This window comes from Cephus cinctus, unplaced genomic scaffold (assembly GCF_000341935.2).
Source record: "Cephus cinctus unplaced genomic scaffold, Ccin1 Ccin1_scaffold0008, whole genome shotgun sequence".
Lineage (NCBI taxonomy): Eukaryota > Metazoa > Arthropoda > Insecta > Hymenoptera > Cephidae > Cephus > Cephus cinctus.
The window spans coordinates 556,989-576,135 of NW_014332759.1; the positions used below are offsets into that span (position 1 = coordinate 556,989).

Genomic DNA, 19,147 nt, shown 5'->3' on the forward strand with positions numbered 1-19,147 from the left:
GGGCTGATATGAATTTTTGAAAAAAAAAATTTTTTTTCAAAAATTCAAACCATAAGTACAAACGCTACAAACCTGGCCTAAAAAATGACACAGGTTATGGATATGATTGTGTGATTTTTTTAGTCATCCTTTTTTGTCGTTTTTCAAAAAAATTTATGACAGTCCTCGATCCTTTATGCACACGAGCCAACGGCCGACACTGGCGGCGACGTCAAAAGGACCTCGATCCTGGATCCTTGTTCTGAGTCCTGTTTCGTCACAGTTCGACTGTCGTCTGAACGCGGATTGGATCCGGCCCGGTGCGAGTAGCTCGCGACTTGGTCCTATTTACCGATTATTGGCCGTGTCCTCCTGCAACGACGGAGGTCCTTGCTGTTTCCTGCGTGCTACGGTGTCTCCTACGAGTCTTGTTCACCAAGCTATATATACCTATGTACAGCAACGATATAGCAATGCAGGACGATTTCTCTCTTCGGGCAGCTGAGGGTCCTGCCGTTGCGAATCTATTCACGCTTTGCTCCTGCGGGACTCCTTCACCATCCAGGACGACGAGTTTCACGTTTAAAAGATTTTTCGGTATGACAGAGTACTCGTCCTGGACGAGTTCACGCTCTCTTGGAAGGAAAATTGTGAATGCTGATTTCTTTGGATTTTTTAACACTCGGAAATCCCTGGAGGCGCAGGACATACTCGATGTGAAGATACCACGTACGGTGTTCTGGAAGGATATTTTGTACAAGAAAATTTTTTTATTTTTCATATTTTTTTTTATAATCATTCGATACTGTATTGCATAAAAAATTTTGTGTTTAATTTTTTTTTATTTTGAAAAGTCTTCCTACTAGTTATTCTTAATCATCTCAATAGGATCCTGTCGGACAGTTTGTTATTCCAATCAGTGAGAGATTGGCATCTACAAGTATCTTGTTCATTTCCAAGGACCTATTGATGTCCTAAAAAAAAACTGAAAATTTTGACTTTTACTTAGATCCATGTCGAAAACACGACTGTCACTCAATTCTATAAAGAGAGGTACGTAGCATTTAAAAGTATCCTCGAGGATACCTGAAGTAGTACGAAAGGTCCTTGCATTGGAATTATTGAAGAAGATTAGGAGAGGAACGCGACGAGATAATCGAGGTCCTGCAAGAAGGATCTGTCACCTACAGGACCCCCTGGTAAGATAATACGGCATCCTGCTTACGGCTGGACTTCTTATCCCGTCTTAAGCGTCGGCTAAGCCGCGAAGCTGACACTAACCCCGTTAACCGTTAACCTCGAAACTCCTGACTTTTTAAATCGTTGTTTATTTACCATCTAAGCTCCTTTTTGGCAGGTTCACAGGATCGCAGGAATCCGGTATCCTGACGAAAAAGGCCTTCCTATATGCACCCTGTGCAACTTTGTACCCAGAACACCGAAGTCCTTTGCACCAGAACGACTCACAGAAATCCCTAAAAACAATTATTTAAAATATTTATATTTATTGTCAACATTTTAAAATAATTTTTCCAAAGATATTTGTATTTGTAGTTCGATTTTGTTTTTTCAATTTCAGGTCGTATGCTGTTAAGTGTCTAGGCTATAACTACCCTATCTAAAGTAACAAACAAGGGATAAATCCTTATAAACAGGGTGGTCCTAAGTTTGGAATCTTTTCAGGGTTCCTAACCGGTTCTGTACGGTCAAATCGTATTTGCACGCTCTACAAGACCCAGATATCGATGAACGATGATTCCTTTCATTCCTTTCGCTACAGTTCCCTGATACTTCGCTGGGGAACTTTGAAGGGAGGTCCTTTTCTGAAAAGACGCCTAAATGAAGATGTCATAGGAAAAGTATTTTGGAATTTTTTTCACAGGGCCCTTGGTACTACAAGTATACTCAGAATTTCGGCTTCCGTCGTTCAACTCGCAAGGCGATACTTTTGTTCCTCACAAAGAGTCAGACGTGTCTCTCATATCGAAGTAGTAACTTTCACGATTATTTTCAAGTCGTATGGAAATTGAGCAAGGAGACCCTTTCAAGAAATTTCTTAGAATTAGTTAAAAAAAAGAATGTGTAATAAATTCAAAAAATTATTTTCCAAATTAGAAATATGTTTTTCATCGTTATTTATGTAATTATTGCATAGATGGTACAGGTTAAAATTTTTTAAATTTTCAAAAAAATAATCACAACAAATATTTCATTTAATGAAGTCGTGAAGATATAATATTCTTGTCTTTGGGTAAATTCCCATGGCGACCCTCGGACATAGTATAACTAACTCTACCCGACGGTTTAGGTAGGCGAGGAAGAAATTATTTTCAAATCATTGGACTCTGTGTGTCACGACAAAACCCACAATTTTGCCAAGAATCGCGGCTAATCTCCAGTACTACTGGTAGGAAAAGAAAAAAAAGCTGAAAACCCTTTCCCTTTACTAAAATTCAGACACCAAAAGCTAAGCTGGACCGCCCACTTGATGTTTTCGTATTCGCGTCAAACCGGCTTTGGATCCTGACTGGATTTTCGTTCTAGACAGAGTTGATCTTGTCACCTTTCGACAGCTCACAATATTTTACAGCTTTTCTGCACCAGCGAACACCTCACGACTCACTAAGAAGATCTATAATGTCTCACGAGAAATCTCTCTACAGCGTTTGATAACTTATTTCAGCATCTGCGGTCATTTTTTAATCTAACTTTCCTGTCATTGGTTTTCAAACCATTAAAGTCAAATATTTGATTATATAAAAATTTAATACAACTGATTATTAAATGCGATACTGAATCGTATGAATAGTTTTTTATACATTGAATAGGTCTTCTTACGTCTTACTTATTTTTATTCTTATAGAATGTCATAAACCGTAAAATCCTCAACCGGATTCGCTAAACCGGAAATCGGACCAGTTTTACAGAAATTCCATTCGTTCCTAGCTGGTTCAAAACTTGTTAGAACGTATTTTGGGTACGGTCGTGTATTACTAGGGGCGCGAGTCTTTTGGGCAGAACTAAGTTCCTAACGCGTGATGACATGCCTGCTTACGCCAGCAAGGTCGGTGCTTTATGCTCGGGGCTGCCGCAATGCTGCTAGTCGAGAATTTGATTAGGTCAATTATGCGGGCCTGATCGGATCTTCACGTGAAATTAGATTGGCCACGTTGGTTATGACAAACCAAACAACGTTTCTATCTTCTTAGTTAGCACGCTTCTTTACACCTCGAAATTGTATTACTACACTGACTCCCTTGATATAAAAATTGCGCAATATTAAAAAAAATGTACGGAGAATGACGTCTCTTTTTATAAAAATCAAACGAATAAACAAACTATTCATACAAATATAAGTTACGTTATATCAATTTAAAAAATTCCAAAAAATACTCTAATCCCAAAATATCATTCAAAAGATATATAAATTTCATAATACACCATTTTTTTTAAATGTCTTCCCAAAAAAGTCCACTCCAATGTATCGAAACTAATAAAAATATATTAAACCATTTTTGTTAGATGGTTCATGTATACAAGGTTGGTACTCAACAAGTGAATTGTCTGTATTAGAATTTATATTAGATTACATTAGCCTACTGTCCAAGCTAAGTATCAAATCAGAATCAGTGTGACGTGTTTGCTATCTACTTGATAATTATAATCAGTAGGTATGATCCGTGATAGTTGGTCCCGGCTGCCGGCGTACAATCAGATTTTAACGGACATTTAGCCGAGAGTGGCGGGGAATGGAAAAAGGGGATCCGTGATGCACGTTAGACACTTTGTAACCAGGGTTGTGATGAATGAACGAAGTGCAGTTCGGTTCTCTAGGTTTGCCAAGAGGGGGGCAAACTGGGAATAGCAATGGCGGCCATTGTGGCAGCTGGCTCCGCGAATTTGTCGCGCATCACGCCGCGTTTGTGGATCTTTGCAAAGCGATACGCGTTCATGGGGCTTCGCCCTATCCAGAACCCCATAGACCCGGTGTTCTAGTGTTCTGGTGTCCCGGTATATTCCCGTAGACACTGTTACACACCCCAGTTGTGGGGTTGAGAAGAGTGAAATACGACGGATACACGGAAGTGAATTTTCAACGTGGATAAAGATTTTTCATTATTTACAAAAAAGCGTGTTCAATTTTGAAAAATTAATTTGGACTATATACATCTTTTTTTTAAACAAATTTAATAATTTTGTATAGTCGAGGAACAGCTTCTTAAATACGAATGAGAGGTTGCTTAAAATTTTTAATAATCGAGTTCTTGCGACTATCCTGGGTATTTTGAATTTTAGATTTTTGGGCAGTATAATTTTCTAGGGCTGGTCGGTAGGTATCTGGATGTGTATATAGGGATTCTAATGAGTGAAAATCCGGCTGCCAGAAAAGCTTTGATAGATCATCTCAGAGTCATCGTGATTCAGATCGGTCGTTAAATTGGAAACACCCCATCGTGGGGTGTTTCATTGCTTTTCCCATAGATTCTCTAGTTCGGGTCCGAAAGGCAGCAGTGCGCACGGTCGTAGGATTTGCACGGTTTTCATTGGCTCGGTTAGGTTTGATTAATCTATTTCACTGGTATATTGTTCCCTTGTTCTGAGCATTCTTATTGGCTGTGCAACCCGTCCCTAAACCTAAGGGGAACTTTTCACTATTAGATCCTACCATGACGGTACGTGAACTGGTTTTGTGTGTTTACTGCTCGGGCCATTTTGTTCCGAATATTTACACCCTATGATTTGTACCCTACCATTATCCCAGTGAAATCTCACTGTTGTTATTATAAAAAAATATTCAAAAAACACAATTTTTTCAAACAAATTTTTTTTCAAAAATAACCTTTCTGGACATACGCTGCAGTGTATAAGGTTGGCATTTTATTTTATAAATTTTTGAAATCCACACATTTTCAAAAAATACACTAATCGCATAATCAATCATTATCTATAAAAATTTGAAACATTCTATGGGTATCCTTTCTCTTGACATTCACCTATTCCTTTCCTAGTATACGGGTAGCAATCTGAAATACTTTATGAACGCGGGAATTTTGTATAAACAGCATCTACTAGCTGCTTGTGTAAGCGTGCTGCTTTACCAGGGGGTTGGTTGCAACATCCGCCCCTAAAAAATACCCCATGGGGGTGCGGCTTGATCCTGGGAGGCCGTCACGCCTATCAACCCTGCCTATGCTGGTACATCTGTTCGAGTCTCTAAACGATGAGAAAAAGCTCGAAAAAAAAGTAACCTGGTACTCGAGTATATACCGTGCTTTCTGAAATGAATGATCCAAATCATTTATTAATACATGACACCTTAAAGATACAGAAGCATCCTTAAAAAAATACTTACTGAATAAATCTAATACAGTATCACTATCTATATTCAAATCTTGTAATGCCCATGAAATCGATATTCCTTTTGACTTTGCAGTCTAATTATCGATCTCCTTAATTAGTAAATTAGGTAATGCGAATGTTATTCCTCGTACGGTCACTAATAACTATCCTAATTAATATACTGATATCTTAATTAATATACTTCATCATTACGTCCTATCGTGAACCAATAGAAATATTATTTCTTTATTAATCATATTCAACATGCATTTAGCCTCATATATGTTAAGTCTATTTTACTGTTATATATCTATATATAGTCCAGATATTTCAATCAAATTCTATAAAATTTTATATTATTTTAATTCATTTTATTGATCCACAGGAACGTGCTTCGAAGCTCAAGCACGATCATTGCTCATGAGATAATTAAATTTTATCTGCAACGTCACAGTGCATTTAAATGAATCTTATGTTACACATCTTCCTAATATCAATTTCAAATGTAACTACAGTACAATTCTACAATCTGAATCCTCCTAAGGACGACACAAGGAGCGTTGAACAAATTTATGGGTGAAATAATTTCAAGCAAAAATTACAGCGAACCCCATTAAATACTACAGCTGTATATACACGGAGTTCGCGGAGTCTTAATATTCTGCCTTGACTAATTGCGAAAAAGGTGGAAGGAGTGATGGGCCTCGCGGATCACGCGAATCGAATCGTAGCGATATCGCTAATTACATTTCTAGTCGAGTAAACAGGTGAGACGGTTTAACGCTCTCGTATCTCATCTGGTCTCCATAGAAACGACCCGAATCTCGATGCTCGTTCATGGAAAGTTACAGGACTATACAAAATATATAATAAATGTATAGTAATTAATACTACCCTCCTATACTTATATGAATAAAAATATCTGTCACACAGCTAAAACTTAATCCAGCGATTTTCACCATAATATTTTATGGGGTAAGGTCAGACCGCACGTATCGCCTCTACTTCTATCCCATGATTCGTCATTGAACAATCCTCCGCCCATTTTCCATCCCCTTCGGCTTTTTCAAGCTCTTCTCAAGCGGCACCCTTTGTAGATGTTATACTCGAGGGTTCGTGCCAATACGAAACGACCACCAATGTGCTGGAGTTCTGGTATTCGCTACCCTTCAAACGAGAGTGTGGTAGGTCAAGATTGTGTTCACAAGGATTTTACGATATGCGACGTTATGACTGATCGTGTGAATCAAGGTGAAAATTTTGAATGAAAGTCAAAAAGAATCTATAGACTACACTTTATAGATATGACAGAGACGCGGAACGAAAGAATATGATATAACATTAAATGGGAAATTACTTTTGTTGTAATTACAATTTTTTCGGAGATTTTCACGGAAAACAATTTTTTTCGGTGTTCAAAGGAATTTACAGGATCGGAGTATTTTTGGAATTACCGTGAACTCCTAGTGCATACTTTTTGAACTTTTCGGTCACGATGTAAAGACAAACGCGAGTTACGACTTGGGATACTAGAAAGGGCCGACCACCTACTCTGTTCGCACAATGGGCACAAATGCGTGGCGACAGGACCCGTAGATATACGGCGGTCTGATTGCTCGTTGTCGCTGTGTCCGATCGTCGCTGAGTGTGGATGCCGCTTGAGGGTAGTCTACCTTATATTGTGTCCGAGCGTGCGGAGGCGTTTTAAAACCAAAAGAACTGCAGGAAAGGAAGATCTTTTTTGTGCGTACTAGATATTAGAAAAGCCACACCTTTCAACGATTAACAATTTTTTTGTTTGAAAATTTCTATATCAAAGATAAATGTAAAAGGCAGGATTTTGAGATCAGGATGAAAGAGACGCTTTTGCGATAAATTTGAGTGATAAAAATTTTTAGGAAAATTCTTTTATTTTATAACGTCCAATCGTACAGATCATTGTATAAAATTAATAGATGTGCAGCAGTGTGAACAGAGCTTTATTTACAACTGGCCAATTAAATAATCAGATTATTATCAAACATCACATTCATGTAATTAACGATTAATTCGAAAATTCTCACATTCTGTATATCTCGCGATACTTAACTTTAACGATCTAAAATCTACCGATACATATGTACAGGTCTTAATATAAATTCAGTTTGCATTAACAGTAGTAAAATGGTACATAAGACATATGTGTAACGAGATACGTGTTAGAAATGAGGCAAACTTCAAGGCACTGTAAGTACAGATTGCTTATTAAGGCATGTTAAAGGCAAGGTTTCCTTTTTCCTCTGAAGGAAAAAAAAAGAGAATTTACCCAGAAGCACCAGGTATAGTCGAAGATAAATATTTCACCAAGTCACTGGGTATGCATCGAATACTTATTCACTGGTAAATAAACGCGCTCCCTGTTTCTCCACGAGCATTTTGGATACTCGAGAAAGGGAGAAAAAAATATTTACAAAAACAAATAACGTCACGGTAAAAATTTTCTCTTTAAAAATTTCTTAGTATTTAAACGCCAAAGGCATAATTCCTAGTTGACAAGCTGACGCAACCCGTCCAGTCCAGTGAAAATAAACAGTCAATATACAAGAAAAAAAAAACACAGCGAACTCAAAATTGCAACAACAATAACTCAAATTGTCATATTTGTCAAATTTAAATTTCTCAGTGAACTCTGCCGCACACCTGAGAGTCTATAGCCCCGAGATAAGGGTAGCCACTTTTAGCCTCGCTTGGACTATGAGGGGTCACGTGGTGACCCATTCCAGAGGTTGGCACTCCTGTAGAAGAGCTTTGAACCATACAAGCACTCATATTGGACGCCGTGGGACTGACACCACCAGCCAGACTTCCGAGGTTGAGGTTCGGCGAGGTCAAATTACTGCTCCCATAATGAGAAGCATTAAAGATGCTGAAACAGAAAGAGAGAAAAAGTCCCTAGATTAAACCAAAGAAAACAAAGAACAATTCCTATAGCAAGATCAATGATATATTGAAAGGATATGCTTGGGCTACTAAAAGGAGTACTAATAAAGAAATTAAGTAGTGATTACTTATTTTACATTTTTTTTTATAAACATTACTACTCTAAGTTCTATATATTCTATGGTATCCTAACGTTGGCAATTATTACCCCCCGTGCTACGCTCGACTTTTAGCTTAAGTTCCAGGTACAGAATGTAAAATGCTGGCAATAATCGCGGAGAGGTCTAAGTACTGTTTATAAAAAGAACACGGTGGTCTCACAAAGCAGCCGCCGCCCATTCGGCAGGGACATTTCGGTCATTTTGCTTGCAATCAAAGCGCAGTGTTCGCTCTGCAAGCCGATACCCAATACTGCACAGTTCTACGGGAATCGGTTAGGGCGTGTCGGACAGCCCCTACTCAGCGAGAGCGGTCCTTTGAACGTGCTAGTAGCTACGGCAGTTTAAGAGACTAAATTGTCATGTACCTATACAGAGGTATTGGACACCTAGAAAAATCATTTAGTCTAAAAGTTAAAGGATTTCCAAAAAAAAAAAAAAAAATGACAATGACTACCGATAACGTTCAGTATATCATTGTAACGATTAAATTTTTCAAAATTTTCAAAACTAACCTCCGAACTCAATTTTTCATGGATATCAGTAAAAAGTAAATTTTTATTGCATAAGATAATTCTATGAAAAATGAGTCATGCGCTAAAATGCTCTCTAAACGCAGTAATTGGATATCCTAATGGTAAATCATTTCAGATTAGATATCGTCTAATCAGAGAATTTTGAAAATATCCTAATTATAGGTAGCGCAGCACGAAGTACGGAGCACTTAAAGAATTTTCAGTACATGCGGACACGTCGTAATACATCAGTGGCTAAACGTGACAGGTCATTGGTATATAGCCAAAGTGCGTTACCAGTCTTACGAAGATACGTGTATACGCATTTCCATGGTAGGAGCCAAGGCAGGTAACCCAACGAAGTCAAAAGAGCGAGACTGGAGCAGATTATTAGCCGGTAGCGTTTCATTACGGGCCCAGCAACATAATTGCGGACCACACCGGAGTGCTCCGATCAGACTGTACAAGGCTCGACTTGGAATCGCTCAGGATGCCGCACTGTAGCAACCGGCCCCGTACCAACCTGTTATTACTCCACAATGGCTGAATTAATTGTTCGAAACACCCAGGCTTATGCGGGAGCGAGTTTGCCGTTTTAAACGCCAGGATAATATAACCTTCTAGCTCCTATCCGAAGTAGTGGCGTTCGCTTTGAGAATAGCGGTGGGTCTGAGTTTTTGAGAAAAAATTTATCTTTTTATATCTAGTTTATTGTTTTTGAATTTTTCAAATTCCTATTGCACTTATGTATCATTGCAAGTGCGATAGTTGATTGCGCAGGTGGGTATGGAAAATTCCAAAAAGTTTATTAGAATTGAAAAATTTTTTTATTATCAAAAAAATTTATTTACTCACCCATAGTTCTCGGGGGTAGCTCTTGGCCATTGCTGCTGTGCGTAATAATTCTCGCTGTAGTTGTAGTGCTGGGGATACGCTGCGGTGGTCGCTGCAGCTGCAGCTGCCGATGCTTGCCCGTAAGACTGATAACTTTCTGCGCCACTGCCGTAGTGTTGGCTTTGAAAAGACTGTAGACTCATGGTATTAAAGGCGTTCAATTGTTGGCTGTTCAGTTGTTTACGTAGTCTTGCGCGTCTGTTGCTGAACCAGACCTGAACACGTGCCTCGGTCAGTTTCGTTCTGAAAAATAAAAAATGACAAGAATATTAACCAACCGTAAAATATGAAATTACCAAAGGCAGTAAATGTCTAATTTTTTCCCAAAAATTGCATCGGCGTATAAGTCGTTTACTTTGATTTTACGTTACAAAAAAAATGCAATAAAACCATACTTTTGGGCCAGTTCCTCTCTGGTATAAACATCTGGGTACTGAGTTCTGTGAAAAGCAGCCTCAAGCTGTTCCAACTGTTCGCCAGTGAAGGTCGTTCTGCTTCTGCGTTGTTTTCTCTTAAGGGCAATACCAGGTTCGCTCTCGGTATCGGAGTCGTCACCACTGCTGCCACCTAGAAGAATTAAAAAAATTAAATAAAAATTGCGAACAACACGCTAATTCTATTTGGCAATAATTGATAATAATTTTGTGTCAACAGTCAACCGTATAAACCTTTTTTAATCGATAGATTTAAAAAAATGCAAATCTAAAAAATTTGACATTTTCTCAAAATTATCCCAAACGATTGAATCCTTAACTGTTACGTTAATTTTCTCAACACCACCTAGAGGACTGTACGAGTCCAGCACGTGCTAGACGTCAGAGACCAAAGATAGGAAGCGAGTCGTGCCCGCCCACAGTTCACACGCTGGACTCAGCAACCCACCATTAAATCCAGCTGATTACAGCCATGCCAACCTAACCCATACTAAACTAAAACACCGAAGAAATTAGGGTTCGGTCATAGAAATTAAGACCCTTCACAGTCCGGATTTGCGATCCAGCAAGATCATCCGCAATGATTCTATTGACACGAATAGATTTTAGTTCAACAAAACCACAAAGAAAATGGCACTGATAAAAAATTCCAAGACCGCTTTGACGTCGCAAAAACATAAACCACACGTCTTATATCTCAACGTATAATAAATTTAAAAAAATGACTTTTGAATAACATTTTGTAGATGAATTTTGAATTTAAGATAAATGGATTTTCGTGCATCTACGTGAACTTACTACCTAAGGTTATGTCTCAATCGAGGAAAACCACAAGAAACCGTAGGAACCGAACGTCTAAATCAATGACGGTTGTTTCACCGAATGAATCGTTCAAGTAGGTCGGCGGTTCGCGAGATTAGAGGCAGCTGGACCACACGCGGTGCCAGCGAGAAGAGTGGCTGCTACCCTTTATACCTTTTGCGTTGTATCTTTCAATGCTCTATCTCATACCTCTTCTATCTTCTACCAAACTAACTTGCTGGCTTTATTCTTACTGTACTTTTGCCTTCTATCCTTCTCACCTTCTTCCATCGGCCTCCTATACCTGGCAGAGTAGAAGCCGCGGGCAGAGAAGAAACTGCACTGTGGTTAAGTTGGGACATGAGCATAACCACGACCTGGTACCACCATCCAGGATCGTAACCACGAGGTATGCTCAGGTCGCCAGATCGCAGGACTCTACTTGCTAATCCTTCCTGCTCGAGTCGACAACTGTCATCATCTCAGATTAGAAAATACTATGCGCTACGGTTTTGCGTATTGTGGTTACGCCATGACGTGTACGAGATACATACTTTGCAATACCGTTAGAGACACGGGACATTGGATATACGAATATCATAAAATAAACAAAAATTATTAATTATACATACCAAAAAAAAAAATATCAATTAAATTTTGGATTTTTTCGAAAATCATTAAATTTTTTTACCATGTACATAGTTCATCATCAATTCGAGAAACAGAGTGACGCGTCCGTGGATGCTCGACGTGAACTTCGCCTCGGATTATAATACAGAGCGAACGTCTAATCAAAACCTAAATCTTCCCGACAAGATAATAAACTCGACACATCTTGGCACTGCGGGACGCCTAATATTTCTTCACGGGCTTTCCGCTATACGCTGTGTAAAAAAGGAATTCCCTTTAGTCAGTGCCGACTATCGTTTGTATTTCTGCGAGTCCTTCCGCGACCCCGAAACCATTAAAATCATATGCAACTTATACGATAGTAACGCGTCCTCTATGGCCTTTTGACCGGATTGCCCTGCTGGTAAAAATTCCATTCTTTCCTCTATCTCTCTCTCTATGTCTAAATTATCTATATCTGTATATATCACGTCCCTTTCTGTCCTGGCAACTTTTCTTATTTCCTCTCTGACCTCTTATTTAGCCTTTTTCACTCTGAATTTCTCTAACTTCTACTTTGGTATCCACCTACCCTGACTGTATACATATATATACAGATAGTTGATCTGCCCAGGGGCTTGCATACGTAATCTATGGTTTCGGTTTACGTGGGTGCATAAGTGAATCTTGCACTTACCAACATCAATGTTTCTTTTTCTTCTTCTTCTTATTCTTTAGAGCTAATGCGCAAATAATGTCCCTGGCTTCTACATGTAATCTTCGGTTACGTCTAACTCATCTAGTCCCTACCTGCTAAGATTCGATTCTAATGTGATTATCATTGCGATAGAAAGTTTAGCTGACAATAAGAAGGATTTACTGTGCTACAATTTTTTCTATAGCTGTCAGGTATCTTTAACGTGGCAAATCGCCGTGGACAAGAAATTATTAATATTATGTAAAACGTTGCAAAATTTATTAGCAATTTCAACCGGATAAATAATTTATTGAATTCGACAAATATGATGAATTCAAATTTTTTAAATCTTATAAACAATTTATCGATTGAAATTTACCAATAAATATATAACCTTTGTCCATTTATTGTCACGCGATAACCAATATAATTTTCGCTTTGAATTAATCTATCCTTTAAATGGTTCTGATCAAATTGATTATCTAATCACACTAATGTGATTATCGATGATCAACAATTATTTAACGCATCGTGGGTGTCCGATGATCAGGCTCTTTATATTGTAACTGATAGTAACAACGGCGATGATGATAATACAAATTTAAAATAAAAAACTCATTGTCATTATATGATCAGGATACGAGATCGTATCCCAAGCAGGTGGTAGTTTTCTGACAACAATTTTTATTTAATCAAGCTTCCGGTTAACCATAAAGATAATAAATCCTCAATTCAGGGTAATTAACGATATATTAAATAAAATTAATTGAACTGTATCGAATAATCCCAGACTCACCCAGTATTCCGTCAATGGAGTGGTTACGTCGAGGATCATCCCCAGGTCTTGTCTGATTCGAAGGACCTCGAAGAAGCCTGGAGATGCTTGATACAGACGGAGCGGATGCTTTGTCACAGACTCCATCCTGCTGGCAGAACCACATTGGACCAGTTAGTATAATCTCAATAAAAATGGACAATGATCGTGATAGGCATTAAAGAAAAATATATTTTTGTTGTCAAAGATGAAATGAAATTAATTTTTTTCCAAAATTTTACACATCGATCGTGTCAACAGACCTTGATCAATTTGTCCCTGATCTCCCAGCTGAAGATTCCGGGATTCTGCCTCTTGAGATCTTCGATCCGTGCTTCAACTTCCGGCGTAGCTACTCTCGGTTTACTTCCGCCAATTACACCGGGTCTGATGGATCCAGTTTCCTGGTAGCGATTCAGTATCTTCGAGACGCATCCATGCGAGACGCGCAACTGTCTCGATATGACGCAAGGCCTAACACCAGCAGCCGCCATTTCTACAATCTTTAGTCTTATGTGATTCGGCAAGGGTCTTCCGTTTATAAATACTCCACCGAGCTGATTGACTCTGCCCTGACCTGTAAAAAATGTAAAAAGTGTCGTTGTCAATGAATTTCAAATATTCTTCACTTTCCCTTTGGCTACTTTAAAGCCGTTGCAGTCTAGCATTCGTATTTCCAATATGGCCTCTCGCGCGCATGCGCACACGCAAATCTCGCTGTAAAACAAGCGTAGAATGCGGTGCGAAAGACGTACACGCGAGGTGCCGCTAAAACTCTCCTAATTACTGGTAATTAGAGCCCTCTTAATTAACTTAATTATAATTACGAAGTCAAACAAATATTATACGGCCGGTCACGCGGCAAAGAAGCGAATGAGATGCGGCCAGAGTCAGCTTCTCGCGTGCATCTTGTATGTATACACGTACGGACAGATGGACAGACAGGAGTTACGGCCATACTGTTTTGCTGCAAGTACTTAAATCCGCTTCTTCGTCGTTCTCAGGATTCGGACCAAGTTATCTCTTCTTGAGTCTCGAGAGCGAGTCAAACGACAAGAGCCGGCCCTTTTACTTAATTATTCTTAAAAATTATCCTAGTCATTTACATGGCGGCCAGTTTTGTATGCTAAGTCATACTAACGTTAGTCATCAACACGGTATGCTTTCACGAATGTATTTTTTAATTTTTTTTAAAAGAACCCGCAGTCGACACCGACACGTACCGTACGAGAGACGCGATCCTTTTTTAGAAATTTTAACATTCTCGATATATCATTAGATCAGGCAAATTTACTTTTCCAAAAAAAAAAAACCAAACGCTTTGAATTTGAAAAAACTTCAAATGAATATTTTAACCGATACTCAATTAGACTTTGAATGAATACGTATATTGTAACTGATATGTGTCTGGCACTGCTAATTTTTTTTTTTTTTTGGCAAAATTTATACAGACTTCGTTTCACTCACTTTTTTGCATACATTAATCCTCGAAAAGTGTACGAAGGTTAGAATGTTTTATTGCAACGATACAAACGTCACTCATAATGTTTTTTTTTTAATTATAACAAATACCCACGTTGTTACTCCATTTAACAGATGTAGGTACCTGCAAGCGCGGAATGTATTGGAAACAACAGAGACAAACGTATCGCCCAGTGATTTGAGTTTTACGAGTTTGCCGATAATTGAACGCGATAAAGAACCATTGTTGTTAGAAGAGTTATTAGATGCGCCTGCACGTGGAATTGCATCGGGAGAGTACAATTTTCTCGGATAAATTCACCATATAGAAATAGTATCGAATTACAGAAAAATATTTCGAATTGACAATTCACACGTAAATTCAATACATTACCACGGAGCGAGGTAAATTTTCCATACATTTTTCAAAAAATTAATCAAAAACTACAATCACTTCCTGTACCTCGCATAATAATTCTATGCATTACTTTTCTGCGCAAATAATAATAAACTTTGAAAAATTGCCTGCTCATGAAACGCGGGATACCACTCCGTGAAAATTAATTTATTCTTCAATGCAACTTTTTTAGCCATGCACCATGCACTTAATGTTTTCCCCGCTAATGCAATGCATCTCGTTTCAAGATGCATAGATGTTTACGCCATAAGTACATATGCACGTGTACGTTATACGTATGCGCGAGTAATCCCAACACGTAGGAAGAACAGAAGAAGACGACGGACACCTCGGGTATGACGTCAGACAGGCCGCGGGGCCCGACGGGATTACAGGCAAGATCAAAAGGCGCCGACCGCCGCACACTTGGTGCGCGCGCGCCCTCTTACTCGGGACTCAGGCCCACCAGTTGGGTCCATAGCGGACCCAAAGCGAAATGGCTCAGAGTTAAACCTCCCGACAGGATATGGACCCTTTTGCATAGGAACATATATATCTATACATATATAGAACGCTGAAGCAGCGTAAATTGTTATCAAAATTTTTGTCCGACAATACAACAGTGTGTTAATTGCATTAGATTTTCATTACGAATGATTAAAGGCATTAATTAATTTTCTTTATTACCATCTGGCGGCGTTGAGATTACCTAATACTTTTTTTTTTCTCGAAATGCGGCCTTTTTTTCAAAAGAACTCATTAAGCGGAACTACATTTTTGTTTATGAAGAATTGTTCATCTTTCGTTTCAACAGCTCGGAGGCCACTGGAAAGTTACCAATTGCCTTATGGCCGATCGCCAGGTATGCATTTTTTTTAGTGACAGTCAGTTGGTACTAACTCGGTGAAGACTTTGTGTCACAATTTCTTTGGACTTTGTATCCGCAATATATTTCGTAACTTTGTGCATTAGGCATTCATGCAGTTTACATGCAAATTGAACTTTTTGCCATTTCGTGATTTACGTCTGATAAATGATTTTTCCTGTACATAAGGTTTGCAAAGGCGATACAGTGTTAAGAAACAAAGTTTATGCCTAGCGTGCTAAGACATTATAAAGATGCAGCGAACTTACGTGACCATTTTGTACGATAATTGAATGTCATTTAACCAATCGAGATATTTGTGTACTAAAGGGGCTTGTTTATTACGAATTCACGTGCTTCACAGCAATTTAGATTTTTTTTTGAATTACTGTAACCACGTGCTTTCTCAGAATATCATCTGCAAGCGGATGCTGTAAGACCAGTTGCCTGATTGTTTCGCGAAAGGACCACCCTGTAGTTTGGTGGTGTATAAATTGAGGGAGCAAAATAATATCGAACATGAATTATTGATCACGGGCAATTGATTGTAAGGCGATCATGTTAATGACGATGATCGAGAGGATGTGACGCGATAGCCCTGATTTGAATTCGCTGAACGTCATTAATGGCGGCCTTAGGTTCCTGCGGTTAGTTCGTTTTATCATATCGATATATCAAAATATTCAGTAATCGATGATTTTCCAGTTAAATTACCCAGTGTAATGCACTCTATCAAAATAATATATGTAAATACAATAGGCATTGCATAAAGATCTAATTAGATTAAATATCTGTTATAAATTAAAAAATTATAACCTAGATCTTGATTAATTGATGAAGATAGTGTTTATCAAATCAACCTTACAAAAATTAATTTTTTTTTATTACAAAAGTCTAACCCTTTGACTCCACTGTTTAGAAATTTTCGCAAGACGAGATTCCCTGTGTATTAACATCGCACGAAGTACACGTACGGTTACATATGCACATACGCTGCACGGTAACCCAATGAAACGAACTCTTGAACCCGAGTATATAAATCTAAACATTTTTAATTTCTAAGCCAACTTTCAACTTCCAATTTCCATAAATCTCAAGGTACGGCAAACGCGCTTACGACAAATGACAAGAAGAAATTGCGATATGTAAAACGTGTAGAAAAAGAATTTCTCCAGGTTAACGAATCCGCGAATAAAATTATTCATTCAATATTACTTCGACTGCCAACCCAACTTGACGCAATTTTTCTTAAATAATTATGTTATCTAATCAATGATCAATGCCTTCGTTCGTTACGTATGTTAAATTTACATACCAACAAGTATGCGGACAAAAACATTTCCCTAGTTGCACTTTGGTTTTCAACACTTCTCACCCTTTCCATCAATCTCCACCAGATAGCAAGATAGCATAGTATCTAACTTTGTGTGGGAAGTTGGTACCCACAAGGATCCATGCACTTAGAGTTCGGTGTGAGTTCCAGGTTGCGAGGGCTTCAATCAACGTGCCGTCGCCTCCGGCCGATCCGATATCAGACATTAGGTACCCACGTCCAGAACCTCAACCTGAACATCTCTTGTACCAACGTCCACCAATACCACGGCGTACACCTATATCAGCCTACCCGTACCTTCTGCCCCTCTTGGTACCTTCTTCATGGACAAGGTCCCTGAATACCTGAATGCCTGCTAGGTTGACTGTCTGATTGCCTGAGTTCGTTCCATTAACGTCTCTCGATGGAATGGCATTGTTTCGATTGGTACCGCTATTTTACTTGGTGTTATTTACTTGCTTATGGGTCTGCAAAGCATTCTGATTGTGCTTTACTAGTCCGGAGTAATGGTCATTGTGATTGAGAATTTTATGAGGAAATTTTATTATGGGAATTCTTAAGCTACAATGGGATATATTGAGATTGCTAATGTTCTGTGAGGTAAGGTGACGTAGCGCTGTTGGCTGTTATTGCTGGGTTAGCTCGATCAAGGGATCTTTGTTGGGGCGTGTATTTTGTTTTGGTATTGTGAAAACTTGTTTGATAAATCTTATGAGACGTTGATTGAACAATTTTCTTTCTGTTTAGGGAATAACGACGTGTGCTCTTTTTTAATGGCATGATTGTTCGGCTAATATTTGGTATTGAAGTGTTGAGGCTGGGTGGGTTCGCGTTCGATGAATTTTCAAGGGAGTCCAAGAGCCGCTTTACTTTATGGGCAGACATTATTGTTTTATGGCTTGGAAGTTTCGCTTATAACTGGTTTCGTGCTAAGTCCAGACGTCTTATATCTTCTAGTTCTTTGAAATTCCTTTGGGATCGCGATGCACCATCATTCTTGTATTTCTTTCTGTCTCTTTTTTTTCAAGGATAAATACATATTTTACTAGGCCCTTATTCAACTGGTAACGTCGGATGTCATTTACGAAGAGCAATAAATTTGTACCACCCTTTCTGTTCTTAATGATTTTAGTCGAAAGCTGTCATTGTTTGTGCGATTCTACGTGATCTTGTTCCCTTTGTTATAAACAGTTTATTGTTTATCTCGGAAGTGGAGCAAAACTGAAATCTTTGCCGGACCGTCGCTCGATTTACAAAGAGTTTTAACAACGAACTTAATGTTTATAGGACAGTACAAAGATATTTCATTAATCAATAAAAATTAAATGTTGATATTTGTTTAATATATCTAAGTCAATTTATCAGTCTTAATAAACAATATCAAGGAATCCATCATAGCGGTATATCCAAACTTAAATAATAATAAAGTATAGTGGTACAGTAATAAATAATAAAATATCTAGGGTTCATTTATAAAGTTAAACATTAACCGTATTATTTATTTTAGAAATTTAAATGATGATTTAAAAACAATTATATTGCATCAAATCGCAAATTCGTAATAATAATAATGATCTATAGATCTCTTAAATCTCTTTTTTTTTTATCTATACAATTCCTACCTTGAAATGGGTATCCAGTGAAGTAAGGTGCCATGTTGAGTGTACTGACAGCCATCTAGAGGTAGGATTGCACTGAAAATTCCAGGATGCTCTTTGTCCAGAACCGATCACTCGCGTCACACGTTCCTGAAGTTAGTCGCGTATCGTAATGGGGTTGCTGTCGAGATTGTTGTCCAAGTATTCGAAAACTAAGGGATGAAGATTCGCGTTCGCGGGTGAAAAGCCTGAAGACGATGAAGAGCGGACCTGTGGCAGGCTCGAGGTCTCGACTCGGACTGAATTCGAAATCGGTTCCGGCGGAGGCCTCCG

General features: G+C 38.5%; 1 protein-coding gene across 4 annotated transcripts; it reads right to left on the bottom strand.

The window, feature by feature from the left end:
• Positions 1-7,283: 7,283 nt before the first annotated feature.
• Positions 7,284-19,147, bottom strand: LOC107269058 (protein gooseberry). 4 transcript variants are annotated; one of them, XM_025087572.1, is made up of 6 exons: positions 18,839-19,147; positions 13,424-13,663; positions 13,143-13,272; positions 10,201-10,372; positions 9,767-10,048; positions 7,284-8,224 (listed from the first exon to the last, which is right to left on the bottom strand). In XM_025087572.1, the coding sequence occupies exons 2-6, from the start codon at positions 13,652-13,654 to the stop codon at positions 7,978-7,980; spliced, it is 1,062 nt and encodes a 353-aa protein (XP_024943340.1). In that variant the 5' UTR covers positions 13,655-13,663; positions 18,839-19,147; the 3' UTR covers positions 7,284-7,977. The 4 variants fall into 4 exon arrangements, with proteins under 4 accessions (XP_024943340.1, XP_015598094.1, XP_015598017.1 ...); XM_015742608.2 differs by having other exon boundaries at positions 13,143-13,269; positions 13,424-13,737; positions 18,839-19,146; XM_015742531.2 differs by having other exon boundaries at positions 13,424-13,737; positions 18,839-19,145.

What these genes read in the sequence shown, in the direction of transcription:
- LOC107269058 (XM_015742531.2), bottom strand. Translation starts at nt 18,893, where the DNA reads ATGGCTGTCAGTACACTCAACATGGCACCTTACTTCACTGGATACCCA. An exon ending in CACTGGATACCCATTTCAAG is followed by an intron (nt 13,738 to 18,838) that starts GTAGGAATTGTA and finishes CATTTTTTACAG; the next exon opens with GTCAGGGCAGAGTCAATCAG. An exon ending in CTCCATTGACGGAATACTGG is followed by an intron (nt 10,373 to 13,142) that starts GTGAGTCTGGGA and finishes TAATTCTTCTAG; the next exon opens with GTGGCAGCAGTGGTGACGAC.